Source organism: Dendrobates tinctorius, unplaced genomic scaffold (genome assembly GCF_039654945.1).
Source record: "Dendrobates tinctorius isolate UK_male_01 unplaced genomic scaffold, ASM3965494v1 ptg000105l, whole genome shotgun sequence".
Taxonomy (NCBI): Eukaryota; Metazoa; Chordata; class Amphibia; order Anura; family Dendrobatidae; genus Dendrobates; species Dendrobates tinctorius.
In genome coordinates, this window is record NW_027361773.1 from 11241981 (window position 1) to 11254021 (window position 12041).

General features: G+C 42.8%; 1 protein-coding gene across 1 annotated transcript in view; it reads left to right on the forward strand.

Annotated features, from left to right (window-relative positions):
- Positions 1 to 12041, forward strand: part of GDI2 (GDP dissociation inhibitor 2) — a 76668-nt gene that overhangs the window by 26198 nt on the left and 38429 nt on the right. The window contains exons 4-6 of the mRNA XM_073589065.1: positions 164 to 298; positions 3517 to 3715; positions 10436 to 10567. Of these exons, the coding sequence (XP_073445166.1) occupies positions 164 to 298; positions 3517 to 3715; positions 10436 to 10567 (466 nt within the window). The remainder of the gene's footprint in view (positions 1 to 163; positions 299 to 3516; positions 3716 to 10435; positions 10568 to 12041) is intronic.

The window sequence follows — 12041 nt, forward strand, 5'->3', positions numbered from 1 at the left end:
ACAGGGATGTTCAATTTGTAAATCTATTGTTTGTGGAAGATTTACTGTATATTCTGTATTTTGAACTCTGATTAATAAAAATCTATTTGATCAAAAAAAAATTTGTCCATAGGATTGGCTTTACTCCAGTTCACCTTGCTTTTGTTTTGTTTTTTCTTTTTAGGCCAGTTGGTTAAAATGCTGATGTTTACTGAAGTTACCCGTTATCTGGACTTCAAAGTAATAGAAGGAAGTTTTGTGTACAAAGGAGGAAAAACCTACAAGGTTCCCTCTACAGAAGCGGAAGCTCTTTCATCCAGTGAGTAACTCAATCACAAATAAAAAAAAAAATAAAATAAAGACATAATATAACCACATTCTTGTCTTTCATGCTTTTCTTCAGATTAATGTGTGGCCTGTGATATTCCCTCTGTCTCACAAAAAACCTACCCATTGCAGAGTATTGTACCATAAAGCTGACCTTACTAAATCTTTGTATATCACAAAAGTGAGTACACCCCCTCACATTTTTGTGACTATTTTTTTTTTTATATATTTTCATGGGACAACGCTGAAGAGCTGACACTTTGATAGAATGTAAAGTAGTCAGTGTTCTACTTGTATACCAGTGTAAATTTGTGTGCCCTCTAAATAAAACCGCGCACAACCATTAGGGTCTAAACCGCTGGCAGCAAGACCACCTGACATGATTCCAGTAAGCCATGTCCTTAGTCTGCTTGCATTCAGCAAATGGTTTGTGGGATTTCTTGTGTTTCTTCTTTAGAAGAGGCTTCCTTCTGGGAAGACAGCCATGCAGACCAGTGTCATGCAGTGTCCTGTGTATTTTCACTCATCACTCATACGCTTATTTTGAAAAGACTCCCTCTGGATATGACGTTGAGCCCGTGCACTTAGCTTCTCTGGTCGACCATGGTGAGCCCTGGCCTGAATGACTATCAAAAAACTGACCATCACATCCAAATAGAAATCAGGTCTGAACAGGTGCTTACCTTACCTAGGAGTCGCCAACTCGTATACAATAAACATGGCACACTGTAGCGCCATAGCATACAAATATCAAAATTGAATTGCTTTACTGCGCTAGAAATATGAGAAATTGAGAATACTTAGCACATAAATTGGCCAATTCATGTGTACCTGGAAGCCACGTTAAGGCTAAGTATTCTTAATTTCTCATATTTCTAGTGCAGTAATGCAATTCAGTTTTCATATTTGCATGCTATGGCGCTACAGTATGCTACCTTTGTTTACTGTCCTGAATGAAACCTGTCTTGTAAAATCACTGTATGCTCTTATGTAGAGTGTGTGTGTGTGTGTGTGTGTGTATACACACTTTTTTCCCCAAAAATTTTGGGGGAAAATGAGGGGTGAGTCTTATAGTCCGAATGTGTGCTGTGGAGGAGGGGAGGCGGCTCTGGAGTGATGTCAGGGGGGTGGGCTGGCTGTAGGCTGCTAAGACAGTGGTGGTCAGTGCTCCCGCTCATTAGGCTCATGTAATATTCACGGCACCCGCTGTCCATCACCTCGGTGCTGAAGCCGTGCCGAGATGGTGGATAAGGGAGCAACGCATATTGCATGTGCCTGCACTCTCCACCCCACTGCCCCGTCACTGTAGTCACCTGATGATGTCTCCGTGCTCACAGCTCCCCCCCTGGCTCTTCCTATGTCTGTACCAATAGGACCTGCGGTCACGTGACTCCCAGTGTGCAGCACTGCGGTCATGTGATGGAAGGTCCTGCAGCTACAATGAAATGCCTGTATGAGCAGCTCCTGGATGTCAGTACAGACACAGGAAGAGCCATGGGGGAGCTGGGAGCACGGAGCTATCATCGGAAGGTGAGTTAACTGTTTGTGTGTGCCAGCAGCTAAGGGGGGACATACCCAGGATGGGATGGGGGGGGGGGGCATGTGCATGCCACCAGCACAGGGGGGCATATCCAGGATGGGATGGGGGTGCCTTGTGCGTGCCACCAGCACAGGGGGCATATCCAGGATGTGATGTGTGGGCCATGTGCATGCCAGCAGCACAGGAGGGGCATAACCAGGATGGGATGGGGGAGCCATGTGCATGCCAGCAGCACAGTGGGGCAATGTGCCAGCACAAGGGGGGCCATGAGCCATGATGGGGGTTTAATAGATACCAGGATGTAGGACATATATGATTTGTAAGACAGACACTGACATTATAAGATTATAAGACAGACCCCAATTTAACATTAAAAAAAAATTCTCTTTTTCTTCAACAAATTTGGGAGTGCGTCTTATAATCAGGTGCGTCTTATAAAGCGGAAAAAAAATAAATATATAGATATATATATATATATATATATATATATATATATATATATATATATATATATATATATATATATATATATGTATATATATAAATATTTTTTTTTTTATTTTTTTTTTTTCCAGATGCTCAGTTCTTTGCCATGAGGCACCATATTTCTTGTGACCAGTAAGAGAGAGTGGTAACACCACATTTTTCACACCTGCTCCCCAATCACACCTGAAACCTTGTAACAGAGTCACATGTCATCACGGAGAAGAAATGGCTAATTGGGCACAATTTGGCTATTTTCACTAAGGGGTGTATACACTTTTGTTGCCAGCAGTTTATAAATTAATGACTATTGTTTAGAAGGCACACCAAATTTACACCGTTATACAAGCTGAACACTGACTACTTTACATTGGATCAATGTGTCAGTTTCAGTGTTGTCCTATGAAAAGATAATATATTTACAACAATGTGAGGGGTGTTCATTCAGCAGTTTCACCAGACAACCTTCAGGACTTTACCCCTTCCACCTTGCCCCCATTTTCCCTACTCCCCTTTGATAACACATGCATAGTTGGTGGAATAAGGCTAGTTTCACATTTGCGGACAGAGGAGCTGCGGCCGTCTGCAGACTTCCTCCGTGAAGCTCCGCCCACTGCCACACTTCCTGCAGTCCGCTCCGCCTACGACCACATACTTCTGCCTGCGGCCTGCTTACCCAATCTTTAACATTGGGTACGTAGGTCGTGTGGAAGTATGTGGATGCCTCCACATGCGTCATTTTGATGATGTGGCGACCCGCGTCGAACGCAGCATGTTGGAATTTGTCTTTGTTCGCCGCATCGTCAAAACGACGCACGAGGAGGCATCCGCATACTTCCACACGACCTGTGTACCCAATGTTAAAGATGGGGTACGCAGGCTGGATGCAGAAGTATGTGGCTGTAGGCGGAGCTGACCGGAGGAGGTGCAGGAGTGGGCGGAGCTTCACGGAGGAAGTCTGCAGCCCTCAGCAGCTCCTCCGTCCTCAAATGTGAGACTAGCCTAAGGCATGCATGGGGAATTGGGAGATATGGCTGATGGCACAAGTTAATGATGAGCCTCTATTAACTTTGTTTTTTTTTTTTTTTTTTGGTACAAAATGTAGGTAAACTAAGTCTTTCATGTTATTCATTAGTATGTACTGATGACCTTATTCTTCCTGTCGCACTCTACCTAATTTATTAAAGGTCTGATGGGTTTGTTTGAAAAGCGACGGTTTAAGAAGTTTCTAGGCTTTGCCGCAAACTTTGATGAAAATGATCCAAAGACACTGGAAGGGGTTGACCCTAAGAAGACGACTATGCTAGAAGTTTACAAGAAATTTGATTTAGGACAGGATGTCATGGATTTTACAGGCCACGCTTTGGCTCTCTACAGGAATGATGAGTGAGTGCTTTGTTTGTTTTTGGTTTATTCGCTTTAACCACTTCCGACATTTGCAGTACATATGTACGTTATGATCGGGAAGGACTTCTTGACCAATGCAGCGCAAATATGTCAAGACGATCGCCCACGCAGTGCTGCTGTATTGCTATACCTTATAACAGTGATCAGACTGCGGAATGTGAAAGTCTCATATTAAAAATAAGTACACAATATCACAAAACAAAAATATATTGTACCCATAAATATTATGAAAAAAATAGACAAAAGTAAACCTATTTGATATCAGTGTCCAGAATAGACCTATAAAACTATTCCACTAGTTAACCCCTTTAGTGAACATCTAAAAAAAAGGTAAACAACTTTATCATACCGCCGAACAAAAAATGGAATAAATCGCAATCAAAAAGACTAATGTAAAAAAACCTGTCATCTTGTCTAGCAAAAATCAACCACCATACAGCTCAATGAGCCAAAAAATTGTTTTAACTCTCCGAATAAAGCAACGCAAAAATTATTTTTGTGTAAAAGCACCAAAACGTAAACTATAGAAATGGGGTATCGCTGTTATTGTACTGACCCGAAAAATAAAGCTGACTTATCAGTTTAAACACAGGCAGAACAGCATGAAAGAAAACAATTCCTGCACGGTTTGTCTCCCAAAAATTTGAATAGAAAGCGTTCAAAAATGTCATGAGTCCTGAAATGGTACCAATAAAACATCAACTTGTCCCACAAAAAACTGTCACATGAATTTGTCAGCAGAAATGTGGAAAAAATATGGTGATGCAAAAATCTAGTTTTTCAAAACAAAGAAAAGATCTTTAAGTGTGTGACAGCAGCCAAAAATAAAGCTTTATAAATCTGGTACCGCTGTAATCTCACTGACCACAAGAATAAAGGTGCCTAATCACTTATACCGCACGAGAAACAGGGTAAAAAAAATTAACCAATTCTTCACCTGCTGTTGATTTGTTCGTTCTGCCTCGCAAAGATCGCAGTAAGGCTCACCTCACATCTATCCTTCACTAAGCGTTTACATTGGTGTTTTGTGTAAATCTGACATTTGCGACTCAGGTGGAAGATTCTTTATAATGAGGCTGATGGAGGCTCTGGACCCGTCTGGCCTGTGATCCGGCGGTGTCCGTCTTAGACTAGTATAAAAGCGCGGTGAACCAGTTTTGTGCACTTCTGTAAAGGACACCCCTGAATTACATTACTTGAAGATTTAAAGGGAAACCCAGATGTAAATGCTCAATGTAGAGTGCCGGATAACTGATCCAAATTGCTGTGTAAAATGTTCCCAATTAAAACTTCAACTCAATGCACAAGAAAAGCAAGTACTCGCGTCCGTCATCTGTTAACGGAAATAAAACCTTTTTATCACAAAAAATGTTATTTTAGCCCAATTTTTTTCCCACAAGGATAGCAGGAGAAAATGGACCCGAAAAAATTGGTTGTGCAATTCACTTTCTCCGGAGTATGCAGATTCCCCCCCCCATATATGATTGAAAACTACTTTGAGGCACAGTGTAAAGCTCAGAATGGAAGAAGCGCCATATTGGCGTTCACATTTTGCTGGACTGGTTTGAGGTTGCCATATTACATTGGCAGAGCCCCTGAGGTGCCAGAACAGCAGAACGCCCCACCCCACAAGAGACGTCATTTTACAAGTTATACCTCTCAATGAATTCATCTAGTGGTGCAGTGATATCGACACCACAGTTGTGACAAAATTTTTGTACCACTGGGCAATGGAAAAAAAAAAATTCTTTCTGCAGCATGTAGAAATACCCCAAATGTGGCTGTATAGTGCTTCTTAGCCATACGGCAAGACTCGGGAGGGACAGAGCACTATTGGCCGAGACTTTGTGCTACCCGTAATTTGGAAATCCCCTATTTATTTGGTCTCCCATGACAGCACCACGAGAGAGATCATCTGCCCTTCAAGGACAGGAAACCAGCAGACATAAAAGGGCGTCACCTTCTCTCCCACATCAGTTGGTTTCCTGACCTTGACGGGTGAACCTCCTCAGACATGCCTGTGAAGAATGTAGAAGATAGAAGTTTAATCCCAGGCCTGGCCAGTCTGCTCAGGCAGCGGGGGTCCCCTACCTTGGCCAGTCTGGAATCCCTGGAAGTGCCACAGTGGGTTCAGGGGGACTGCATGATAGTGAGTGATAGCAGGAGAGCGGTGTCCGGGCAGGATTACCGGCTTGGTCGTGGTCCTGCGCACGTGTGCTGGTAAGTATGTCTGGGAATGGTGACTGTGTGTGCTTCCAGGGCCGTAGTCCTGGCGCGTGTGCGGGTGTACTTCCTGTGGCTGGGTGGCAGCGCGGCTGTTATACGCGGCCCCGGTGACGCAACCGTGACTCCTGGGAATGCAGTGTGGCTGTCCCTGCAGGGAGTTTGTGGGGGTGCGTTTCTTGGGGCTGTGGGCAAAGTTGTACGGTGGAGGGCGGGGGTCACTGGTCCGTGGGTCATTCGGGTCTGGGGTATCAGGCCGGCAGGGAGTGTCACTGGCCTGTAGACCCCGGGGGGAGGAAGTAACCAGCACACCACGTGGAGGACCTACTGACCCGGTAGACCGGGGGTGCCGGAGTGGGGGCGTGGCCTAGGATATTAAAATCAGGACAAGACCAGGTGCTTCCAGACCCATAATCCCAGTATGGTATCATGAAGTCTCCAGAGCAGCAGGAGCAGGTGCAGCATTCACCTGTACAGTAACAGTTCACTGAGGAGCCCCATTTAAGAGTGACCACCGACATCCGCAAGAGGTGATCGTATGGGTGAAAGGAGATCCAGTCAGAAGAGTGATCCAGTCTGCTGGAAGTCTTCAGCCCCTAGGAAGATGTCCTCTGCGCATTCCGGTACCATTCAGTTACTCTTAACTGACAAGTGATCTTCATGAAAGTTTGCTCAGTGATGTAGTTTTCCCCTTGTCACTTCTAATTTTCTACTAGGGGAAGAAGTGTACTGCTAAGGCCAAGCATAAAGAGTGTGCAATTTGTAGGGCCTTACTGCCAGATTCCTAGGGGAAGAGACTGTGGCAGCCATGCATTCAACAGACAGTAGCGGAAGAAACACCAGACTTCGCCTCTAGCCTGAGAGAGAGATCGTTGGGGCAGAGGTTAGGGAATCTGTGAGATACCTTTCCCAAGAAAGTGTCCGTAAGGAGATCCCCCATGTCGGATAGTGATAGTGACTCGGGTGAGGATGTCTCGGGTTCATCTGCTTTGACTTCATCCTCAGATGCCTAGTCAAGCTGTTCCTGCTCCCCTGTTGACCAGGTGAATAAGCCGATAAAGGTGGTTAATACCATGGGGATTGTTGAGCCCAGGCCAGAAAAATCCATGCAGGATGTCATGTTCAGAGGGTCTGGATCAGAAAACATGCAGGTCTTTCCTCTGAGCGCCGGCCTTCAAGAGCAGGTATCCATTCAAAGAATCTGCCTCGTCTTTGTGGGATAAAGCCCCAAAGCTGGATGCAGCGGTCGCTAAAGCATCTAGGAGATCCTCACAACCCTTTCAAGACATGAGAAATCTGAAGATAAGGCAGAAACCTTTTCTAAAAGGTGCCTGGGAAGTGTTGGCAGGGTCCCTTAGGCCGGTGATGGCAGCCACTTGTACAGCCCATGATAGTACCCTTGTATTCCCTCCCTTCGCGTGTGGGTGAGCACTTCTTTAACTTCTGCATAAGCACGTGTGAAAAATTATTTGGTGTACGGAATGTGTATAATGCAACTAACCTTGGAGGTCCTCTAGTGTTCTGTAATCCAACTGAATTGGGAGAGAGGTGCCGCCCTTTTATGTCTGTAGGTTTCCTGTCCTTGAAGGGCGAATTCCCTCTTGTGGTGCTGTCATGGGCTCCGAAAAATGCTATTACCGGTAATTAACTAAGACTTTTTTCACTGTTTTCGTTATAAACTTCTATGAAGCACATGGTGGTACAAGGTGCTTGCCTCACATCTAGATACATTCCTTGAGGGGTCTAGCTTCCAAAATGGGGTCTCTTGTGGGGGGTTTCCACAGCTTAGGCACATCAGGGTCTCTAGAAACGAGACATGACACCAGCAGACCATTCTACCAAAGTCTGCATTTCAAAACGTCACTACTTCTTTTCTGAACCCTGCCGTCGTGAGCATAAACAGTAGTTTACCCCCACATATGGGGTATCTGCATACTCAGACATTGCACGACAAATTGTTTGGTGGAATTTCTCCTATTACCTTTGTGAAAATGCAAAATTTGGGAGGAGTAAATAAAAAAAATTTGTGGGGGGAAAATGTGATTTATTTTTCACGGCTTAAAATTATAAACTTCTGGGAAGCATCTGGGGTTTCAAGGTGCTTACCAAACATCTTAGGATGTTCAGTTAGGGTTATAGGTTCCAAAATTGTGTCACTTGTGGGGGTTTCCACTGGTTAGGCAGGGGCTCTCCAAACACAGCATGGCATTTGCTAATTATGCGAGAAAATTTTACATTCAAAAAGTCAAATGACGCTCCTTCCCTTCCAAGCTCTGCTGTGTGCCCAAGCAGTGATTTTTCCCCATATATCTGGTATCTGCATGCTCAGAAGAAATTGCACAACAAATTTTGTGGTCCATTTATTCCTGTTACCCTTGTGAAAATAAAGTTTAGGTCTAAAGTGAAAAATGTTCTGACAAAAAGTTAAATGTTCATTTTTTTTTTTTTTCCTTCCACATTACGGAAATTCCTTTGATGGGTTAATAAACTTGAATGTGGTTTTGAGCACCTTCAGGGATGCAGTTTTTAGAATGGTGTTAATTTTGGGCATTTTCTGTCATATAGGCATCTGTCACTTCAGATTATTATTTATTTGTTTTAAGTTTTGTAAATTTTGTTGAAACAATCAGAAATCACTGGCTAAATTCTAACCCTTATAACTTCCTAACAAAACAAAATTGTTTCCAAAATTGTGCTGATGTAAAGTTGACATGTGGGAAATTTAAGGACATAAAAATTAAGTTGCAAAATTTTCTAAATTGTTGCCAAACTTAAACTTTTTCAGAAACGCAACTCGTATAGAAAAAATGCTGCCACTATATTGAAGTACAATATATCTAAAAAAAAAAAGTCTTAGAATCGGGGGTATCCGTTGAAGCATTCCAGAGGTATCACAAAGTGACACTGGTCAAAAATTGTAACATTTGGCCGGATCATAAAAGTGAAAACAGGCTGGGTTAAAGAAGCACTCCCATCAGTTTGTATCCTCTTAAGCACATAGTCATCATAGTCATCACATTTTATAGCACTGTGTACTTACAATTGCTCATGTTGCCTTTCTACTCAGCTATTTCTTCTTTTCTCTGCTTTTATGTACAAGCAGGAAGTTTATTGTCCCCATATAAATCATACCCCTCTTCAACTCCTGACCTGGATTTTCTGCCCTCCCCAAATACCACCACCGCTGCCAGTGACTCTTGATTCACATAGGGAAAATTGACCTTTTGCTATGTAGAGCTTAGAAAGATTCATCTAGTCATTTTGTAATCACATGTCATAGACCTAATGGAAAAGAATTAACAGGGTTGAAGGGCAAAATGAGCAATTGTACACAATGGACACAATGCTATATAATATGATTGCAATATATTAAGAGGATTAAAATTTGATGCGAGGAGTGCTTCTTTAAAGGGAATCTCACATGGTTTTTGCCCCATCTGAGAGCAGAATAAAATAGACGCACCCTGATTCTTACTTGTTGCATTTTTTATAAAATTCCTGTTTTCTCTGCTGCAGATCTACCAGTTCTCTAAATGTGGAGTTCTATATAATCCCATCCCCATCACTGATTGGCAGATTTGTGCACACTGCATAGGCAGAAAGCTGTCAATCTGTAGTGGCGTAGGGTTATACAGAGCTCATACATATGGAGGATTACACTTTTGGACCTGGTATATTGGCACATTCTGATGAGAAGATGGTGTTAAGATTTTGGAGTTTTATTTCATTTGTTTTATAGATTGGTGGGCTCTGACAGTTTATCATGACTCCCGTCTGTAAGATAATCTGCTAAAGCATAGATGGCACAAACTATAGTCTGGAGCTGGAGGTGTCTTCACTTCCATGCTAATGGGCGGCACGGTGGCTCAGTGGGTCCTGGGTTCAAATCCCACCAAGGACAACATCTGCAAGGAGTTTGTATGTTCTCCCCGTGTTTGCGTGGGTTTCCTCCGGGTACTCCGGTTTCCTCCCACATTCTAAAGACATACTGATAGGGAATTTAGATTGTGAGCCCCATCGGGGACAGTGATGATAATGTGTGCAAACTGTAAAGCGCTGCGGAATATGTTAGCGCTATATAAAAATAAAGATTATTATTAATAAAGATTATTAATGCTGGCTCGGTAGACCTCTCCATGCGTGTTCTATCCTAGGTAGAACCAGTGGACAGAGGTACTTTCACTGGCTGCATTACTCTTTGGTTTAGAAACATAAGTGGCTTTTTTTTTTTAGTTCTTATTTTAATTGTATCCTTGGTCCTGCAGACATAAAAAATTAAGTAATTTTTGTTTGGGCTGCTGGTGTTGAGGCCCTGCCATTAGTGTTTGCTATGGAGACCCCAGAGGAAGGGAGTTCAGATTACCTAAACCATGCTTTATTACACAGACTAGTACTTAATGACAAACTATATGATGACTTTGCATGGAGACATTAATTCACAATGATCAAAATTTTCTTTTTTTTTTTCCTTATTAGTTATCTACACGAGCCCTGTCTGGAGACTTTCAACAGGATTAAGCTCTACAGCGAATCTCTGGCACGATATGGCAAAAGTCCTTATCTTTATCCACTTTATGGCCTTGGAGAACTGCCACAGGGGTTTGCAAGGTAAGAAATCAACTCAAACTGCAAGCAATCATCTTATGTTACTATGAGAATGTTAGAATGCAAAATAGGGATTTTCCGTGGGGCGTACTCGTTATTGCAGCTTTTCTAACCCCCATTAAATCGAATTATGTATATCAGGTTGGAGTTCTGGCTGCTGCTGCCACTTCAGTCAGTTTTTGCCAGCAGCAGAACCTCCAGTCTGATATAACCAATTCATTTCAAATCTGCATAATCAATATTGACATCTGATAAGAGTATTTCTGTAAACTGTTTCAATCGGTGCTTGTAGTCAGTGATTGGAAATTTTATAGTTTACGACCAGAGATTTATAACCCTATCCTAATCATGTAAAAGTTGCCAGATATGCGTTACCAAACAGGTTTTCTGGTTTTCGATGTAAAAAATGTTTCCATTTACTGCAGCACAGGTTTTGCAAATGGCGAACAAGACCTACTATAAGGTCAGGGTCACAGTAGCGTATAGCATCCAACTTGAGGGCATTGGATGTGTTATGCTAATGACGCTCCCTTCCAGCTCTGCTGTGAGCCGAGTGTCAGGGCTCAGTGCTCTTATCTCGCATTAGAAAATCACAGTACAGGTACGGAGGAGACTGGGAGACCCTTCCCCATCTCCTCCATTTCCGGCATCCTGGGTAAACACACTGCACTGGGATGACACCCGATTGCAGTCTGATGTTTCAATTGCACCTATAGACATGTATGAGTGAGTGCGATATGATTCTCAAATGCAATCATAACATGCTGCCACTGTTTCCTAATGCTGAATTGGCATGAGAAAATAGCAGACCTGAGCTGCCACATAAAAAAAAAAACCTTGGTCCGAGTGGTTTCTGATGTATTATTGCATGGCACTCGACCGTGTTACACACTCTTGTGAGCGAGTCATTAACTTATTAAATGTTTGTCAAACTATGACAATGACATTAAGGGTGTGCCAATATTGGGGTGCGTCATTATATGTGCCCATGGAAGTAATGTCGCCTCTATTGCCTGTCTTGTCATATATTGGACTGCTATTGGATGACATCCAAGTGCAGTCCGATGTTTCACATGAACTCATATACTTGTATAAGTTCTCAAGTGCTGAATCAACATGAGAAAATAATCTTGGGTATGAGCTGCCGCATAAAATAACACTGGTCCGAATGCTGTACGATGTTTCATCACAGCAATGCAGAACAGCTGCGCTAAAAATAGGCTAAACTAGATGGACATAAGGTCTTCCTTCAGTCTTCAAAACTATGTTACTATGTTAGTACTTGCCCGTATTATACACACATGTGAGCAAGCCTTAAAGTGCAGAGCGTGTCATTTAGTGGCTCTGTTAAACTGCTTAGAATTAATGGGGAAACCCACACCAATTAGTCTGTTTCTTTAAGACACTTCACTCTGACTACTTTTATTTGGGGCTTCTCACAACCCAAGTATGAAGCACTCCCATGAATATTTTTTTG